At 46.7% G+C, this 21,418-nt stretch overlaps 1 protein-coding gene across 1 annotated transcript; it reads left to right on the top strand.

Annotated features, from left to right (window-relative positions):
- The first annotated feature begins 2,665 nt into the window (after positions 1-2,665).
- LOC121273431 (zinc-binding protein A33-like) lies at positions 2,666-11,852 on the top strand. The gene is made up of 6 exons (XM_041180613.1): positions 2,666-3,169; positions 4,042-4,137; positions 4,218-4,451; positions 9,959-9,981; positions 10,074-10,252; positions 11,129-11,852. The coding sequence occupies exons 1-6, from the start codon at positions 2,714-2,716 to the stop codon at positions 11,668-11,670; spliced, it is 1,530 nt and encodes a 509-aa protein (XP_041036547.1). The 5' UTR covers positions 2,666-2,713; the 3' UTR covers positions 11,671-11,852.
- The last annotated feature ends 9,566 nt before the right edge of the window (positions 11,853-21,418 follow it).

The following is a 21,418-nucleotide window of genomic DNA, read 5'->3' on the forward strand; positions in this document are numbered from 1 at the left end:
GTGGTGATTTATGTGTGGAGCCGGAAGACGTAGGTAGGCTTCTAAATGAATACTTTGTGTCTGTATTCACAAGTGAGAGGGACGACGTGGGTATGGAAATCAGGCAGAAGGACTGTGACATAATTAAATAAATTTGCACTAATAGGAGGTTCTAAGTGGTATGGCGGGCTTAAAATTAGATAAAAATAGATAAATCTCCAGGCCTGGGTGAAATGTAATCCAGACTGTTGAGTGAGGCAAGGGAAGATAGCAGAGGCACTGGCCATAATTTTCAATACCTCTCTGGCCACGGGAGAGGTGCCAGATGACTGGAGGATTGCCAATGTGGTACCATTGTTCAAGAAGGGAGGAAGGGATAAACCAGGGAATTACAGGCCTGTCAGTCTGACCTCAGTGTTGGGGAAACTATTGGAATTCTAAGGGACAGAATTAATCTACACTTGGAAAGGCAGGGATTAATCAAGGGCAGTCAGCGTTGCTTTGTTAAGAGGTGGTCATGCCTGACCAATTTGACTAAATTTTTTGAAGAGGTGACCAGGTGTGTAGATGAAGGCAATGCATTTGACGTAGTCTACTTGGACTTAAGGAAAGCTTTAGATTAGGTCCCGCATGGGAGGCCAATAATGAAGGTAAGTACCCTTGGGATCTAAGGCAATTTGGCAAATTGGATCCAGAATTGGCTGAGTGGCAGGAAGCCGAGGGGTGTTTTTGTGACTGGATGCCTGTGTCCTGTGGGGTTCCTCAGGGATCAGTGTTGGGTCCTTTGCTGTTTGTGGTATATATAAAGGATTTAGACCTGAATGTAGGAGGGTTGATAAGTAAATTCGCAGATGACATGAAAATTGATGGGGTGGTAAATAGTGAGGAGGATAGCCTTAGATTGCAGGAGGATATAGAGGGGTTGGTCAGATGGGCTGATTAGTGGCAAATGGAATTTAATCTGGATAAGTTTGAGGTGATGCATTTGGGCAGGACAGACAAGGCATGGGAATACACAATGTATGGTAGGACCCTGGGAAGTTCCAAGGATCAGAGGGACCTTGGTGAGCATGTCCACCAGTCCCTTAAGGTAGTGGGACAGGTAGATAAGGTGGTTAAGAAGGCATGTGGGATACATGCATTTATTAGACGAGGCATAGTATATAAGAGCAGGGAGGTTATGCTGGAATTGTATAAATTGCTGGTTAGGCCACAGCTAGAGTATTGTGTGCAGTTCTGGAATTTGCATTATAGAAAGGATGTGATTGCACTGGAGAGAGTGCAGAGGAGATTTCCCAGAAATGTTGCCTGGGCTGGAGAGTTTTAGTTATGAGGAGAGATTGGATAGACAGGGGTTATTTTCCTTGGAGCAGAGGTGATTGAGGAGGGACATGACTGAGCTGTATAAAATTGAGGAGTATAGTTAGGGTAGACAGGAAGGAACTTTTCCCCTCGATGGAGGGATCAATAACCAGGGGGGCATTGATTTAAGGTTAAGAGGGGATATGAGGAAGAATTTTTTCACCCAGAGGGTGGTGGGAATCACTGCCTGAAAGAGTGGTAGAGGCAAAGAACCTCATAACATTTAAGAAGTATTTGGATGTGCACTTGTGATGCCATGGCATACAAGGCTATGGGCCTAGTGCTGGAAAATGGGATTAGAATAGTTAGGTAAAACAAAAACAAAAACAGAATTACCTGGAAAAACTCAGCAGGTCTGGCAGCATCAGCGGAGAAGAAAAGAGTTGACGTTTCGAGTCCTCATGACCCTTTGACAGAACTTGAGTTCGAGTCCAAGAAAGAGTTGAAATATAAGCTGGTTTAAGGTGTGTGTGTGGGGGGCAGAGAGAGAGAGAGGTGGAGTGGGGGTGTGGTTGTAGGGCCAAACAAGCAGTGATAGAAGCAGATCATCAAAAGATGTCAACAACAATAATACAAAAGAACACATAGGTGTTAAAGTTAAAGTTGGTGATATTATCTAAAAGAATGTGCTAATTAAGAATGGATGGTAGGGCACTCACCTACCATCCATTCTTAATTAGCACATTCGTTTAGATAATATCACCAACTTTAACTTTAACACCTATGTATTCTTTTGTATTATTGTTGTTGACATCTTTTGATGATCTGCTTCTATCACTGCTTGTTTGTCCCTACAACCACACCCCCACTCCACCTCTCTCTCTCTCTCTCTCTCTGCCCCCCCCCCCCCCCACACACACCTTAAACCAGCTTATATTTCAACTCTTTCTTGGACTCGAACTCAAGTTCTGTCGAAGGGTCATGAGGACTCGAAACGTCAACTCTTTTCTTCTCCGCCGATACTGCCAGAGCTGCTGAATTTTTCCAGGTAATTCTGTTTTTGTTTTGGATTTCCAGCATCCGCAGTTTTTTTGTTTTTATTAGAATAGTTTGGTACTTGTTTGACCGGCGCAGACTCAATGGGCCGAAGGGCCTTTTTCTATGCTGTCATCTCTGTGACTATCTGCAGTCGGCAATGAGGGGTTATCAGTGCGATTTGTTGTGCGTCTCTTTCACATGTATTAGGTCAGGTTTTCATCTTCAATCTACGACTCCAATTTCAAGAATTTCGGTGCCGTTGTGTTTTATATATTTTCCGTTTAAAGAAACATTACTAAAAATACTCCAAGAGGACAGAATGTGAAGTGAGTTTCATCTGGGAGAAATGAAACTGAAAGTAAAGTGAAAAATAGGATAAGGAACAGTGACGGAGATGGCTGCCAGTAAACACTTCTTAACCCTGGCCGAGGATTTAACCTGCTCCATCTGCCTGGCTCTGTTTGTGGAGCCGGTGCGGCTGGACTGTGATCACAACTTCTGTAAATCCTGTATCCAGAAGTGTTGGGGAAAGCAGAGTCAGGCTGTGTCCTGTCCGGAATGTCAAGTGGTTTTCCCTCAGAGAAGTTTCAGCAGCAACAGGGTGTTGGCCAATCTCGTTGAGAAAGTTCGACAGCTGAAGGTGGAGGAGAGTCTGTCTCCCTGTGAGGAACACGGGAAGAGGCTGAATGAGGACACAGAGAGGGAGCAGTCTCACTGTGAGGAACACGGGGAGAAGCTGATGCTGTTCTGTGAGGAGGAGGAGATTCTGATCTGTGCCGAATGTGTCGATTCTCCCGCACATTCAGACCACAGGTTCCTGCCGATACAGAAGGCAGTTCGAACGTACAAGGTAAGGGGAGCCAGTGAGTTAGCCGATTGGGCTGTAACTAGGGCTGTTTGAAGTTAATGGACAAATGTGCTCAGTTCTCTAGTTGATTACTTTCAGCTCAATACTGAGATTTCGGCAGTGAGGAATCTGAGAGAGAATTTGTTACCAGTTTGGGAACTAATCTGCTCCGGCAGTGCCTCTCGAACTAGCTTCCGATCTGACCCAATTTTAACACTTCAAATATTAACTCAGGCGTCAGCAATAACAAAACAGCTACGAAACATTAAATATATAATCATTAAAGATGACCAATTATAGAACAGCGTATCGTGGTGTAAATGTGAACAAATGTATTTTGAAATACTTTGTAAAAATGTTCTAATTTTATATACTCAACAGTCCCATTACTGCATCTGAGCTGCTCCAGCTCATGGGCCTTGGTCAGAAAGCAAGGAAACTGTTGACTTTGGCTTTTGCATTCAGCATTACTGATTTATCGCACCATCACACCAAGATTCCCTCAATATCAGCTAGGTATCATTGATTTTTAAAGTTGGACGTGTCAAATAAACTTTTAATTTTCTAATGAGAATCTCAAATGACACAAAATAATATTCATACCCCTGTGATGGGATTTGAACTGATGGCTCTGCCTGTTTGGTCCAGACCTCTGGATTACGAGTCCAGTAACATAGCCCAATCATCTATTTTCTATCCCATCAACCTTTGTTGGTTTGAAGCTGTACCTGTCAATTGAATATTTTTCACTCTGCCTTTTATAAAGGGGTACACACTAGTGCCACATGTAACATTCCCTGAACACCAGTCCCACAGTGTGTGATATAACAGCAAACATTACAATGGATCATGGTGAGGTCTGATTCCATTTTTAGGACCAGCTGAAATCATCGTTGGATTCCATGGAGAATGAAAAGAAAGATATCAGTGAATTAAAACAGCAGCAGGCGAGGAAGATTTCCGAACTGGAAGTGAGTATTACTTCTGTTCCCTTTAAATACTGCAACCCTTTAACAATCCACTGTTTAAATGATCTCTCTCACTATCTTAGGAATTCACTGGATCCCTGGAACAAGACATCTCTGCACAGTTTGCTAAAATCCATCAATATCTTGAAGAGAAAGAGAAAGATTTAATCAAAGAGCTGAGGAGACAAAAGGAGGAAGATCTGCGACCAATGGAGGAGAACCTGAAAAGAATTGAAGAGGAACTGACGTCACTTGAGGAAAAGATATTGAACCTTTGTGTAGACATCGAGCAGCAAGATGATATCCCTTTTCTTAAGGTGACCCTTTATAAACCCGTCCCCAAGCTGTTAGTGTTATTTAAACAACATCTTATGACAGGACTCAAAACCCCATCACAATAAGGCACAACATGTATTATAACTGAGGACAGACAGGTATCAGTCAAGATTGAGCTTGGAGTGTCAGTTGAGACAGTTGCACACTGTCACCACCTCACACTGGCTGCCACTGGAACCAGAGTAAAAGGTCCAGAAAAGGAATGAGAATGAAAAGATGGGTGTGAAACCAAGGAGGGGATGTGAGGAATACTGAGGCAACAATTAGAAATCATTTCAACCAGATCGAAGGGGGTGGGGATGGGGAGGGGGGAGTTCAGGGAAGTTAAGGCCAGCAGGAAATCGGGCCCAGTGGAGACAAACCAGAGGATAGATGGTCATCAGTAAGTGGTGCCACACACACAAAGTGGAAATTCCTCTTGGGAGACAATGCAAAATGGGCAATGGTGAATCAAATTTACATTCTCCCCAATTTTTCTTTCACATTTATGGACACACAGACACACACATTCACACACACACAGACTCACATACACACGTACACACACACACACAGACTCACATACACACACACACATATATACACACACACACACAGACACACAGATATGCACACACACATACACAAACACACATACACACGCATAGACACATACATGGATGGGGAAAGTGGTGATCATTTTGTACATTTACTTCCACCTTGAATAGAAGAGAGAATCTACAAGCTGAGAAGCTTTAAACCAGTATTGAACGTGTTTGGATTGCACTTTGAATACTGTGCACATCTGGGTTCTCCCCATATTAAGAATGACTTTTTTCAGGAGAAAACAGCCCCAGTTATTTTGATTTTATCCCTTCATTCAATATGAGCATTGCCCATCTCTACTGCCCTTGAGAAGATGATGTTGAGACACCCTCTCGAACTGCTGCTGTTCAAATGGTGTAGGAACACCCACAGTGCTGTTAGGAACAGAATTCCTGGATTTTCACCCAGTGACAGTAAAGGAATCAAAGTATAGTTCCAACAGGATGGTGTATGGCTTGGAGGGAAACTTGCAGGGGCTGATGTTCCCATGTACCTGCTGCCCTTGTCTTTCTGGTGCTACAGTTCACTGGTTTGAAATGTGCTGTCGAAGGAGCCTTGATGATTTGCTGCAGTGCATCTTGTAGATGGTACACACTGCTGCCAGTGTGTCAGTGATATATGCTTATGAGGAAATAGGGACCAGAAATAAAATGAACTGGTCAGTGAGTTGTCAAAGTCTTCAGCAGGAGGAAACCCTGTCGAGGATATTCAGGGAGGTGCAAGAATTTGAGGGATGTTGAGGTTTAAAATGTTTAAATTAAAATGTCTAGGTTCCAAATTTGTAATTTGGAATAATAGGCTCCTCAGTAGAGCAGTGACCTAACAAGATTCAAATGACCCAGTATTCGTGAATTAAGTAACGTTTATTAAGCAGGATGTTAGATGTGCCTAACAAAAAGCAATGGGGACAGTATGGATGTTTCCTATCCCCCAAGGGCCTCAGTTTATTTGAGTGCTGACAGCACAGGCCATGTTGTCTTCTGTTGCTGAAGTGATGTTGAAGTGTGTGTCAGAAGAACCACCCCCGTTTCTCCGCTGAGTGCCTCGCTGCCCTCCTTGAGGAGGTGGCTGCGAGAAGGGACATCCTTATCCCCAGAGATGGGAGGTGGAGGCCACTGCACCTCATAAAGAGGGTGTGAGAGGAGGTGGCAGCCCGAGTGAGCAGCCATGACTTGGTGCGGCGCACCTGGGTGCAGTGCCAGAAGCGCTTCAATGACCTGCTGCACTCAGGAAGGGTGAGTACCGTGTTGACATGGGTCAGTGTGCAGAAGTGTTTTGGGTTCCGTGGACCTCAGTTGTGTTACAGTCTGAGTGCCAACTGTCAATGATACCAGAGCTGGCCAAGGGGGTGAGCCCTGGCTGCTTGGACTGAGTGCCTTGCAGCTCGAGGGCTGTGACTGGGATGTGCCCTGCAAGGTGTTCCTCAGCTGGGGTTGGCCAAGCTGCAATTGTGCTGCAGGCAGAGAGTGAACTAATCAATGCTCCTCTGTCCTTTCAGGAGAAGACATCCCATAACAATATTGAGATGTTGTGGACTGGCAGAGGTCCCCCGCACCTTCTAATCTCTCCCACTATGAACAGGAGGCCTTGGAGCTTGAGAGGCGCCAGGCACCTTGGTTACCAGCGCTGGGGTGTCAGACAAAGGTAAGAGTGCAGTGCACTGAGGTGAGAGTTTCAGTTTGTCCAACCATTCTAGTGCAGTCTATTCACTGATGTGAGCCTCGAACCTGGAGTCCCCATTAATAATCGAAAAACGAGGGCACCATGATACAGATCTCGGTTGTCTCACCAGGGTGTCTGGCATGCACAGTGACAGCGTGATGACTTTAACTAATGACATGTCCTTCTTCTCCCTTTTAGGTTCACCAGCAGGCATTCGCTTCCGGACCCTGAGGGGCCGCTCCTGACCCTGGAGGACCACAATACTCCCCACGCACCTGCGTCACACCCACTCTCTGAACCAGGCACCAGCACAAATACCAGCACCTCAGTGGGCATTAGATCAGCGGCTAGTATCTCGACATACCTTGGTGAGGACACTTCACGCTCTTTTGAGGTGCAGGTGGAGGCAGAGAGTGCCCAGGGCGCCGGCGGTTGGTGGGACTGCCGGGGACCAGGACGATGCTCAGTCGAAGACAGATGATGGGCCTCTGGAGTCGTCCAATAGGCAGCAGATGCTGGATGTTCAGCAGGGTCTGTGGGAGGATGTGGCGGAGATCCATGAGGGTCTTTGTGCCACGGCTCTGTTGTGGAGGAGTTCCTGCGGAGCATGAGCACTGCATTGACCCTCATGGCCGAGCGCTGTGCCTCCTCCATGGAGAGTGTGGCAACTCTCATGGAGAAGCTGCTCCAGGAACAGAATCAGAGGTTCCCGGGGTTGTGCTCAGACCTGCAAGCCCACACAGTGGCAATGACTTCCGCTGGTCAGTGCCAATGTGGGAGATGGATGGGGCACCCAGTATCCCAGCTAGGTGCCCATTCATCAAGAATCGGTGAGTGCCAACAGGATATTACATCTGATTTTGTATTATTGCCTGAGTATGCTTCCATTTTTTCTGTATGTGCAGGGTAGGCCAGTATGTAATGCTGGATGTGGGTGTCTGGAAACTTCATTGCACAGGTACTAAGTGTGTCTTGGGGGCCGAGGAAATGGTAGTTGTTGGGATCTAGGATTGAGGCAGCAGCTCTGTCATGAGGTGGTAGTTCTTATCTGGTAGCCTAACTGAAGGAGCGTTGGATCAATGCATCCATGGTTTCCCTGCCTCCCTGGAGGTTACCGAGATCTGGCTCCATGCCCTTAGCATTCTCCTCATCTTGCTCACCTTTGGATTCACTACAGACTCATGATTTGTGGCCTGTGCAGCTCAGTCGACATCCTCTTCCTCGGTTGGTCCCCCCTAGGCCGTACCAGATTGTGGAGAGCGCAGCAAATAACCAGTATCAGTTACACACGATCTGGGAGGTATTGCAGTGTGCCTCCTGGATGGTCCAGGGATCAGAAGCACATCCTGAGACAACCTATGGTTCTCTCTACCACTTCCCATGTGGAGGAACGACTTGTATTGTAATGCTTCTCTGCCTCTTTTCTTTGGTGGCAGAGAGGCATCATGAGCCATCTTTTCAAGGGATAGCCCTTGTCACCCAGCAGCCATCCATCCAGTCAGGCCGGAGCACTGAAGAGCCCTGGCACCTGAGAGTGTCTCAGGATGTAAGCGTCATGGGAGCTGCCTGGGTACCTTGCACAGACTTGCAGAATCTGCACCTTGTGATCACACACTATCTGCATGTTCATGGAGTGGAATCCCTTCCTGTTGATGAAGGCTCCCGGCTGATCCATTGGAGCCTTGATGGCCACATGCGTGCAGTTGATTGCACCCGGGATGCAGGGGAAGCCAGCAATAACAGCGAAGCCTCTGGCTCGCTCTGCCTGGTTGGCCACGTCTATGCGGTAGTGAATGAAAGTCAATACCTGCCTGAACAGAGCGTCTGTCACCAGCTTGACACAACTGTGGACAGCTGATTGGGAGACTCCACAAAGATCCCCCACGGACCCTGGAAAGAGTCGGAGGCGTAGAAGTTAAAGGCCAATGTGACCTTCAGAGCCACTGACATGGGGTGTCCACCCACACAGTCGGATCTGATCTCAGGCCCGATCATCTGACAAATGGAGGTCATGGTCTCCCTTGAGAGGCTGAGCCACCTTCGGCATTGCAGCTTGGACATATTGAGATAGCTGCATTGCTGCCTGTATACCCTGGCAGCAGGATAGTGGCGTCTTCTGCGGCCCCTTCTGCCTTGGATTACCTGTGCCTCTCTGCCCATAGGTCCCTCCCCTGGAAGCTGCATTGGGACATGTGGCCTCCTCTGCTTACAGCCCCTCTCCTCAGAGGAGGAGGTCCACCAGCGGAGCACAATCCCCATTCCCAGGGTAAGGGAAGGCTGTCCGTTACCTGGAAGGACCCACACAGTCTGAATCCTCTGGGGGCCTGGAAGACACCAGTGAGCCCTGAAACGAAGCCTGGAAATGCACAGAACTGAGATGAAGCTGTCTAGTTCAAATAAGCAACCAGCAGCAAACTATTTCCAAAACTCCTCACTACTCACATTGACAATGCTGCTGAACCTTCTAATCCGGCCTGTGGATAAGCTTTTGCAAATTGTGGCCTGTCCGCCTGCCCATTTTGCACTTGCGACAGGTGAGAAATCACATGGTCAATGTTAAATCGCCAACAATTGAGATGTCAAGGGCCTTAACTCGCCTCTTAGTTCATGGCAGGCGCGGCTCCGACTCCTGCACACTCCCACTGAACAAAATACTGCGTGAGTGCGTGTTGACATCAGGACATTCGCCCAATGTCATCACGCGTCATTTTGCACTTGTTTGGGTCAGGCGCCTGACAAGGTGAAAATTCTGCCCCAAGATAAACCAGCCGTTTAAATTATTAAGTTCAAAACCTTTTGCTTATTTCATTAAAGCTGACAGAGCTGACATGTATATAGTGAATGTAGGACAGATAGAATTGCTTCAACCTAAATTCTTTGGATCCTTCAGCTTATCAAGGAGGACAGTTTCTAACGACCAATTTTTTTCCTGTTCTCAGGCTATTTTTGACCGTTCAATTGCCTTGATCAGAAGGTAAAGATTCAAACTGGACTATTTAAAAGGTAGTTAAGGTAAAACTCCATAAATATTGTTTCAAACATTATAAAACCCTCAGAATTTAATGTTATTAAAATCTTACAGGGTTGAATTATGTGGTATCACATGACTGGAAACCATCAATGAAAAGTCCGCCCAGACCCATTCCTGTTTTCCTAAAATCACTAATTGTACATTGTTAAAAAATGCAGTTAAATCAGCACTGTGCATTTATTAAATTATTTCTGATTCTCTGTCCTGCAGGAGCTGAAAAGATTGGGAGAAAGGTGAGTATCTAATTCAAACTCACACATGGTTTTACAGTGTGAACACAGTTTATATCCAGCAGTGAGTGATTATATCAATTCCATTTAAACAGCTATGGGTTAAAGACGAGGAAGTGGGACATGCTGAGAATGTTTGGGGTGAAGCAGACAGCAAGAAAATCTAAGATCCAGATGAAGACAGCACTGGAGCTTCAAAGATCGAAATACACAGGATTTCAAGGCCCGTTACTCTACACAGTGTGGAAGAAAATGAAACAGATCATCTCGCCAGGTAAGAAATTCCACAGCTTTGTGTCCACCTTCTGTAGAGTTTCCTGATCTTTTCCCGCTTCTCCTAAAGGTGCTTCCTGTTACTGGGTACAGGTCACTGGCACAGCAGCATTTAGGACCACACTCAAGGGGCTGTACTTCATGTGGGACCTCAGCTAAAGGGAGTCAAAATTGAGGGGGTCAAGACAGCATTCATTTGATATCCAGACTATCAGACTTTCTAGTGGGAACTGGATTCTGGTCTTATATCTAACTGTACACTGAATCTAGACTGTAATATCTGTTCACTGTACACATTGGAGTCTGGGAATATATCTAACTGTACACTGTACACAGTCTGTAATATCTGTTCACTGTACACACGAGTCTGGGAATATATCTAACTGTACACAGTCTATAATATCTGTTCACTGTACACATTGGAGTCTGGGAATATATCATTGTACACTGTACCCAGTCTGTAATATCTATTCACTGTACACATTGGAGTCTGGGAATATATCTAACTGTACGCTGTAAGTCTGTAATATCTGTTCACTGTACACATTGGAGTCTGGGAATATATCTAACGGTACACTGTACACAGTCTGTAATATCTGTTCACTGTACACACGAGTCTGGGAATATATCTAACTGTACACAGTCTATAATATCTGTTCACTGTACACGAGTCTGGGAATATATCTAACTGTACACTGTAAGTCTGTAATATCTGTTCACTGTACACACTGTAGTCTGGGAATATATCTAATTGTACACCACAATATTTACTAATAGAGAAATTATAGGCTGGATGCTGATTCCAATTTTACAGACATCCATGCACCTTCCTCTTTTTTTAAAATATTTAACATGTAATCTTTTTTATTTTCCACAGTTCCAGTCTCACTGACCCTGGACCCAAACACAGCGCATTGTAAACTTGTCCTGTCTGATGACTGGACCAGTGTGAGATTCAGTAACAAAGTGTTACAGGTTCCTGATAATCCGGAGAGATTTGACTTGGTTGAATGTGTTCTGGGGTCACAAGCATTCTCATCAGGGAAACACTACTGGGAGGTGGAGGTCGGAGACAAGACTGTGTGGGCATTGGGTGTGGTGACAAGATCAGCCAGTAGGAAAGGAAGAATAACAGTTGATCCGAAATATGGTTACTGGCTTCTGCAGAGAAACAGGGATGAATATAAAGCTTTTGAAAACCCATCAGTCATCCTGACCCCAAGTGTAAACCCCAGGACCGTCAGAGTTTACCTGGACTATGAGGGAGGACAGTTGACCTTTTACAATGCTGATGACATGTCCAATCTCCACACTTTCACTGACACATTCACTGAGAAACTCTTCCCTTTTTTCTATCCTGGAATACAAGAAGAGGGTAAAGATGCTGCTCCTCTTAAACTGTGCCATTTTGAACCATAGGTTCCTAATCTGATGCATTAGAATATTCCACATCTAACACACTAACTGTGAGACATAGAAATATAGATACTAGGAGCAGGAGTAGGCCATTTGGCCCTTCGAGCCTGCTCCGCCATTCATTATGATCATGGCTGATCATCCAACTCAATAGACTGCTCCCGCTTTCTCCCCATATCCTTTGGTTCCTTTCGCCCCAAGAACTAATTCAATAAAAATCTGGAATTAAAAGTCTGATGATGACCACAAAACCATTGTCGATTGTTGTAAAAACCCATCTGGTTCACTAATGTCTTTTTAGGGAAGGAAATCTGCCGTCCTTACCTGGTCTGCCCTACATGTGACTCCAGACCCACAGCAATGTGGTTGATTCTGAAATGTCCTCTGAACAAGGGCAAATTAGAGTTGGGCCATAAATGCTGGCCTAGCCAGCGACACCCACATCCCATGAACGAATAAAAAAGGTCAAACACTATATGATTGTCACAAAGGTAAACTTTCCCTCCCCCCCTTCTCCACCTGTCTACAGCTTTTGATGACCACCCCATCCTCCGAAACCTCTCCACTGTAATCCAGCTGGGTTCACACCTGGTCCCATTCTCATTTATCTAATCACATAAGGTGAGCTGCCCTCTTTACCTGCTGCAGTCCGTGTGGTGTAGGTGCACCCACAGTGCTGTTAGGAGGGGAGTTCCAGGATTTTGACCAGGTGACAGTGAGCCAGCACTATTCATTTTCTTATGAATTGTTATAAATTTATGCAATACTGTAGTGCATCTGCTGTCTTCCCTGTCTTCTTTAAATATCTGTAGATGCAATGTGTGAACCACGGTTTTTTATCCTCCAATGGTTTAATTAATTCACTATTTCATTCTATTCCACTGTAAATGTCTTTATCTCTCTTTTGAGCTCTTCTAATGCCATGCCCGTTGTTGTGGGGTATCTGAAAGACACTCAACACAGTCAGCTTTAGATGAAAACAAGCAGCAGTTTTATTCAGTACAAGTATGCACACAGGGGAAATGCTGTCTCAGAATGCTCTAAAAAGGCAATTTGAAATTACACAGCGTCTGTCAAATATTAGTACCATCAATGGGATACCTCATCATTAACTCACAATGTTCTTATCTTGTACATGTAGTTTGTTACATCCATGATTACAAATGAGTTTTACAACACAAACACAAATTGACCTGTTTGGTACATTTGCAATTACAGAGGGATTTTTAGGACAATCACGGAATGACTTGACCTTAGGCACAAACGATGTCCACGGTTTCTTTCAAAACATGAACTTTGCTTATTAATCTTGATGTTTCACTGCAGTGCCCAGTTAACTGCATATCTTAGCTTGACCCTGAGGCCAAGTAATTAATTCATTATTGTGTAACTCATAGATCGTTTTTCAGCTTATTTTACCCTGTCCCAAAGGTCAAATTCCTTTAGCTTACAATGGACTGACCCATGGGCTAATCATCAACTTCCTGGCCTAGCCAAAAGGTCATATTCCCTTTTACCTCCATTCTAGTCTTCTTTTACTGCAAACACTTTTAAAACTTATATCCTCAACTGATACAACAGACCAAGTCTGTGTGATCCCATGATGCATCCTTGTATGCCTCTTCACCGACCGTGTGGGGCTAGTGGGAGAGTATGGAGGCAAAATATTTGAATTATCCTGTGAGTTTATCATGTGTATCCCTCGGTGGCCATATACCGATCCAAATGTTTTCTTTTGTTATTGATGTGTCTTACAGAATACTTCACTATGTCTATTTATATTCTTCTAAAATTTCCCCTTCTTGTTCCTTTTTGCCTTCCTAATTTTTTTTTAAAACTTATTTTCAAACCTCTACGCCTTCCCTCACTGCTTTTGAGTTTCATACCCAAATCTATAATTTACCCGGAGTGCAGTAATTGTGTAAATCCAGGAAACCCCGTCTGCAGTGTCACTGCCTCTCAGACTGCCGCCTGTCGACAAGGCAAGTGCCAACTTGGTGAGACCATAGCACATTGATGCCAAGATTGAGAGGGAACCTGGGGGAACATGCTTTCCAAGGTCCTAAGTACTGGAACCACTTTTCCTCCATCAATTTCTTCACTGGGATGGAAAAAAAAACACCAATGCGGTTTTCAATGCTGAACCAGTGAGGAAATTGACTGTTGTGTCTTTTCTGTGCCATTCCTTTCTTTGTGCTTTCCCAGCCTTTCAGCAGGTGGAACTATACTACAGCAAGATCTTTCCAAACTCTGGTTCGCGACCCCAACTGGAGTCATAGAGACAGCGAATGAGGCTGTGAGAAATAAAATCATGTGATTCTCCAGCCCCCTCCTGATACTGGGGAGTAACCAATCACAGGATAAACTCCTGGTGTTGGCTCACTGTGGCTGTGACAGTGCTGTAACTATGCCTCTACGTAAATACATCAGAGGTTGCCCGGAGTGGTGACATTGGAAGTGGACACAGATTTAGCGATCAGTCACCGAGGGTCTGCAATTTCCATCACAGGTTTTCATATTTATAGATGTATTATATGTTAATCTATAATATGTAAACTTTAATAATTATATATAGAATGTTACTTTGCTGCTTTGTTGCTTTTAAGTTTTTGTTGCCGTCTGCGGTCACATTAAATTTCAAGCATTAAAATGGAAATAGTTCATTTATTCTTTCATGGGATGTAGGTGTCGCTGGCAAGGCCAACATTTATTGCCCTTCCCTAATTGCCCTTGAACTGAGTGGCGTGCTAAGCCATTTCAGAGGGCAGTTAAGAATCAACCATATTACTGCTGGTCTGGAGTCACATGTAAGCCAGATTTTCTTCCCTAAAGGACATGAGTGAACCAGATGTGTTATGACAATTGATGCCGGTTTCATGGTCACTATTACTGAGTCTAGCTTTCAATTTTAGATTTTATCAATTGAATTGAAATTGCACCAGCTGCCGTGGTGGGATTTGGACCCCTGGCCTGGGCATTAGCCTGGGCCTCTGGGTTACTAGTCCAGTGGCGTTACCACTATGCCACTGTCTGGGAGGAAGCGCATTATAGATGATGCTAAACCAGGCATTTTTCAGCAATTATGTTCAGGCTTATTTTAACCCAAACAATGCAATTTTGCTTTGCACAACACCACAAAGCAATGAGGATGCTACATTTCCCCACTCTAGAGGACTGTCTTGTTGGACGAACTATCCAATGGTTAATTCATGCAGCTCTCCATTTAGCACTGGGGGTTACCCTATAACTACAATGGCCAGCCATTGCCCATAGGCAGCCATCCAACACCATGACCAGAAGAAGGATTCGACACAAAACCACAGATCCAGGCTTCACTTGAAAAAATCCTTTATTGTACAGGAATCACTCTGTAGATTCACAAGCTTCACTACAATGTTAAAAAGTGTGAACAATTCACAATCACATAGGACCTTTCACACACCAAGGAAGTTAATTCAAACCAGTGCTATACATTAAGCTATCCCAACATTGTCAGAAAATTGCTTCATGTATTTATTAATAAAAATATATGATTTCACTCACGAGAATCAATTGGGTACACTGATCAACAAAAATCAGCCATTGCACAGAAGCTCCAAAGAGAATCTCGACAACTTAGGTTCAGCTGCTCAGCGGAAAGAGCAATAAAGCTAAGGAGCCAGGGGGCAAAGAGTGGCAAAAATTTGAGAGAGAACAGGTTAGATACAGAAACTGGACAAAAGGAGATCGAGAAAGCAGGCGAGGGGGAGAATGTGTGAGGGGGAAAGTGCGAGGGAGAAAGTACACAAGGCAGAGAGGGAGGGGGACAAAGCAAGTAAGAGGGAGCAAGATGGAGTGATGATGAGGGAATGAGAAAGAGGGAATGAGAAGGAGAGAACAAGAGGGAGGAAAGGAAGCAGAGAATAAGAGAGAGGGAGGTAGAGAATGAGAGGGAGGGAGGGTGAGAACGAAAGGGAGGGAGGGAGTAAGGGATGAAGAGGGAGAGAGCAAGGAGGAGACGGAGGAAGAGAGGAAGCGAGTGTGAGAGAGAGGGGGAGGGAAAGAGCGATGAAGGAGAGAGCACGAGGGAGGAAGGGAAGAGCGAAGAAAGGAGAAAGTCAGGGGGAAGAAGGGAGAAAGTGAGAGGCAAGAAGGGAGAAAGTGAGAGGCAAGAAGGGAGAGAAAGAGGGAGAGAAGCCAAGATAGGGGAAAGATCATGAGGCAGGGGGCAAGAGATAAACAGAGGTATAGATGATTTTTTGAAATTTAATTTTGGTCAGGTTATGCGGTGGGTTTTTCCAATCCTGTACAGTCCTATGATGTCTATCTGTTTGCCAGCTGTGGCCATTGTGGGACAGCCTGGATTAGTACAATGTGGGAGGAGTTGTGTAGGGACAGAATCCTGTCACTTGCATCCAGAGACCATAAGGGCCCTAATATTTGTTCTTTCTGATGATACAGTGAATCAGATCAGAGCTGCCCATTTCGCAGGACTATGCAAGCCTCATGGATCGATATAGCTCTCCTGGTATTCCAGGTTGAATTCTCCCCTCAACATATCTGACCAGACAGGCTAACTGTCCACGTGGCTGATCACTCTCTGTGGAGCAGCCCTAGTTCCCTGTCTGTAGATCGAGTGCATCAGCAGTATAAGTGACAAACTGAACACGCCACATTTTCTGACCAAACCTTACATATTTGGTGAATTTGCTCAGCTGAAGGGCGCGAAGCGTTGGGTAAAGGAACTCATTTCCTCACCCAGGGACAGGTTAGTCAGGTGCAGTACAGCCTGAGGAATAGCAAGTGAAATTATCATCAGTGACCACGCTATTCTCGGTGTGGCGGTGGCAAATAGTGAATACTTCAATGGTCCAGGTTTGCATATATGAGGAAAAGGGCTCAGGTTAGCAAGACACGTTTCATCTTACAACCCTTGCAATCCAGAGAGAGAGAGCCATTTAGGTACAATCTACGAACTTTTGGATCTGAGGGAGACCTGCCAGCCCATAACTTGTGCAGTTACCAGCGGACAAGGTGATGAACTTACTGACCTGGATCCTGTCCAGCTACACCTCGATTCTAGAATTCTCAACCTTGCTTCCACATCCCTCCATAGCCTCACCTATCTCTTGAACCATCTCCGGTGCTACAATCCCCTGAGATCACTGTGCTTCTCTAATTCTAGCTTTGGTCAGCATTTGTTGCCCATCCCTAATTGCCCTTGAACTGAGTGGCTAGCTAGGCCACTTCGGAGGGCAGTTAAGAGTCAACCACATTGCTGTGGATCAGGAGTCACATGTAGGCCAAACCAGGTAAGAATGGCAGATTTTTCTTCCCTAAAGGACATTTGTGAACCAGATGGTTTTTATGACAATTGATGCTGGTTTCATGGTCACCATTACAGAGGCTGTCTTTACAATTCCAGATTTTTAAAATGAATTAAATTTAAATTCCACTAGCTGACATGGTGGCATTTGAACCCATGTCCCCAGGGCATTAGCCCGGGCCTCTAGTTTACAAGTCCAGTGTCATTACCATTATGTCTGTGTCTCCCTCCAATCGGAGGAGTTATTAGGAGGGGGTCAGCAGAACAGGTGGATTTAAGTGGAGTCTTAAAGAAGTCGAGGAAGGTGGGTGGACATCAGGGAGGGAATTCCAAAGTGAGCCATCCATCTAAGCAGCCGTCTGGTTTAATCTTTCACCCAACAATGTAGCACTCGCTCCCTCAGTACCGCCCCAAGTGATGGTTAGGGATTTTGAGATTGGCAGGTGGGCGCAGTTGGCCAGGAAACAGGCCGCCGCCCGCGATCGGCCACTGACCGTGATTTCACGCTGGCGGGCCAATTAAAGCCCACCCACCATGAAATGTGGCTTGTCATTGGTTGGGAAGGGCCGATCGGGGGCGGGGGGCCAATGGTGACCTGGCAGCCGGTTTAAGAACAGCCCAGGCAGCCCCTGGAAGGCTGCCACGGACAAACGTGTGTTCTGCGTCTTCAACATTTAAGTTATGGAGTTGAGTGTGGTTGGACATGGCAGGTGGGAGGGCAGATTGGGTAGGCAGCCGGCCCCCTGCTTTTTGGATGAGTGCCTCACCGTCCTCCTGGAGGAGGTGGTTGCCAGGGGGGATGTTCTTGTACCCAGGGATGGGAGGAGGAGGCCACCACACCTCACAAAGAGGGCATGGGAGGAGGTGGCAGCCCGGGTAAGCAGCCATGACGTGCAGGGCCAGAAGAGGTTCAATGACCTGCTGTGCTCAGGAAGGGTGAGTACCGTGTTGGCACGGGTCAGTGTGCAGATGTTAAAGTGTGGCCGTACCCCCATGGGCCTCAGGGGTGTTACAGTCTGAGTGCCAACTGTCAATGACGTCGGAGCTGGTGAAGGGGGTGAGCCCTGGCTGCTTGGACTGAATGCCTTGCGGCTCGAGGGCCATGACTCAGGTGTGCCCTGCAAGATCAGATGTACCCTGTGAGGTGTTCCTCAGCTGGGGATGGCCTGGCTGCAATGGCGCTGCGAGTAGAGAGTGGACTGATCAAAGCTTCTCTGTTCTTTCAGAAGACAAGCCGTAACCATGCAGAGAGGGCAGGTACAGGCAGAGGCCTCACCCAACCTGCTGCTGCTCACCAGGTTCAAGCTGGCTGACCTTGAGCTGGAGAGTCTACATGCTCCACATGCAACCGGATGTGGAGAGGCAGGGGTGCCAGACCAAGGTAAGAGCACAGTGCAGAGAGGTGAAAGTTTTGGATTGTGCAACCATTTTAGTGTAGTCTCCTCATTGATGGGAGCCTCAAAGCTGGAGTCCCCTTGATCAATGAAAGACGATGGCACCACAATGCAGATCTCCATTGACTTATCAGGGTACCTGGCATAAGTTAGTGTGATGACTTTAATTAATGACATGCGCCAGCATGCACTTGCGCCCTGGACACCAAAGGGCTACCCCTGATGCCGGAGGACCACTGGGCTTCATTCACACCTGTATCACAACCACTCTCTGAACCAGGGGCCAGGGCAGATGCCAGCACCTTGGTGGGCATTAGATCGGCAGCTAGAATGTCAGCACACACTTCACACTCGCTTGAGGTGCAGGTGGAGGCAGAGAGGACTGCTGGGGACCAGGACAATGCCCTCAGTCGAAGGCAGATGATGAGCTTCTGGAGTCGTCCATTCAGTGGCAGATGCTGGATGTCCAGCGGGATGTGCGGAACGATCTGGCGGAGATCCATGAGCGTCTGTGTGCCATTGTCGCCGTTGTGGAGGAGTCCATGCGGAGCATGAGCACTGCGCTGACCCCCATAGCCGAGCGCACTGCCTCCTCCATTGAGAGGATGGTGACTGTAATGGAGAAGCAGCTCAAAGGACAGAATCAGGGGTTCCTGGGGTTGCGCTCAGGCCCGCAAGCCCTCACCCAGCAATGACCTCAGGTGGTCAGTGCCAATTTGGGAGATGGATGAGGCACATAGTATCCAAGCTAGGTGCCCATCCATCAATGGTGAGCAGGGTAGTCCAGAGTGACCTCACGTTGGCGCACGAGCTGCTTGTCGTCTCTGCGGGCTCCTTTCAGGGCATTCTGGATGATGGTAACAGCTCCTCCGCCCCTCCGCCAGTGACCATCGCCTCTAATGAGGCTGCATTGACTGGGGAAATGCCAGCCATGGCAAAAGCTACTTCCTCCCAGGCGGGGCCAGCACAGGCTCCACTGGCCAGAGGATGACCGCCAAGGTCTTCAAGGCCAACAAGACAGCAAAGTCAGCAGGCTGCCTCCAATGCTGGTGACAGCTAGGCTGGGGCGGGGGGGCGCACCAGGATGTAGCATTCGCAAATGCAAGTTAAAGGCACCACGAGCAGAAGAGGTACAGTTCACGGGTGAATTTCTGTTAGTTTATGTTTGCTTTATAAAGTCTGCTGGTGTGGACATCAACACCAGTAATAGTAATGTCATTATACATTCAATGTGACAATAACATTAAATTTGCTTTGGTTCTGACTGCCTGAGTATGCTTCACCTTTTTTCTTTCTGGTGCAGGGTACGCCAGTATGTAATGCTGGACATGAGTGACTCGATACTTTATTGCACAGGCTTTGAATGGACTGTGGGTTCAAATAAAAGGGTCATTTCAGACATCCTAGATGGAGGCAGCAGCCCTGGCGGGAGGTGGAAGCAGATCTATGGTAGCCTAGTTGAAGGAGCATTGGATCAAGGCATCCCTGCCTCCCTAGAGGTTACCAAGGTCTGCGTCTACGCCCTCAACGTTCTCCTCACGGTTCTCCTTTTTGGATTCATGACCGGATTCACCATCTGTAGCCTGTGCAACTGCATCAAGATCTTTATCCTCCAGTGCATCCCCCCTTGTCAGTGCCAGATTGTGGAAAGCACAGCATGCAACCACAATCAGTGACACCCGCTCTGGGGGATATAGTAATGCTCCCCCTGAACGGTCCGGGCATTAGAAGCGCATCTTGAGAAGACCTATGGTCTTCTTTACCACCGCCCTTGTGGAAGCATGGCTCCTACTGGAACACTGCTCTGCCTCTGTTCTTGGATGGCGAAGAGGAGTCATGAGCTACCTTTTCAAGGGATAGCCCTTGCCGCCCAGCAGCCATCTATCCAGACAGGCTGAAGAGCCTCGGCACCTGGGAGTGTCTCAGGATATAAGTGTCATGCGTACTTGCAGAATCTGCACCCTGTGGTCACACACCATCTGCACGTTCATGGAGTGGAATCCCTTTCTGTTGACGAACGCACATGGCTGACCCCCGGGTGCCTTGATGGCCTTGTGTGCAGTCAATTGCACCATGGACATGGGGAACCCAGCAACCGCTGCAAAGCATCTGGCTCGCTCAGCCTGGCTGGCCTCGTCTGTATGGTAAAGAATAATTGTCGGTGCCCATTTGAACAAAGCATCTGTCCCCAGCTTGAACGCAACTGTGGACAACTGAAAGGGAGACTCCACACAGATTCGCCACTGACCCCTGGAAAGAGCCGGATGCATAGATTTTGAGGGTCACTGTCACCTTTAGAGCCACTGCCATGGTGATCTTAGGCCCAATCATCTGGCAAATGGAGGTCACTGTCTCCCTTGAAAGGTGGAGCCTCCTTCAGCGTTGCACCTCAAGACATATTGAGGTAGCTGCATCGCCACCTGTAAACCCTGGTAGCAAGATAGTGACGTCTTCTGCAGCCCTTTCCCCCTTGGATTTCCTGCTGGTGCTGCACCTCTCCTCCCACAGGTTTCTCCCCTGGAAGCTGCATTGGGACACCTGGCCTGCTCTCCCTTCTGCCCCTCTTTTCCTCCTCAGAGGAGGTGCCTCCAATGGAGACCACGATTCCCATTACCAAGGTAAAGGAAGGTTGCTTTATACCTGGAAGGGTCCACGCAGTCTGAATCCTCCAGGGGCCTTGGAGACACCAAGGAGACCTGAAATGAACCAGAACAAAAAATGATGGAAAAACTCAGCAGGTCTGACAGCATCTGTGGAGAGAAAGACAGAGTTAACATTTCAAGCCCATGTGGCTCTTCTTCAGAGCTCAGATGCTGTCAGACCTGCTGAGTTTTTCCCAGCATTTTTTGTTTTTGTTTCAGTTTACCAGCATCTGCAGTATTTTGCCTTTACATGAAATGAAGCCTAGAAATACTAAGAATGAAGCTGCCATATATCAATAAGTCACCAGCAGCAAACTATCTACCAAACTCCTCACTACTCACACTGGCAATGCTGCTGACCCTTTTTATCCTGCCAGTGGATGAGATTTTTGAAATTGTTGGCTGCCACC

Source organism: Carcharodon carcharias (genome assembly GCF_017639515.1).
Source record: "Carcharodon carcharias isolate sCarCar2 chromosome 19 unlocalized genomic scaffold, sCarCar2.pri SUPER_19_unloc_7, whole genome shotgun sequence".
Lineage (NCBI taxonomy): Eukaryota > Metazoa > Chordata > Chondrichthyes > Lamniformes > Lamnidae > Carcharodon > Carcharodon carcharias.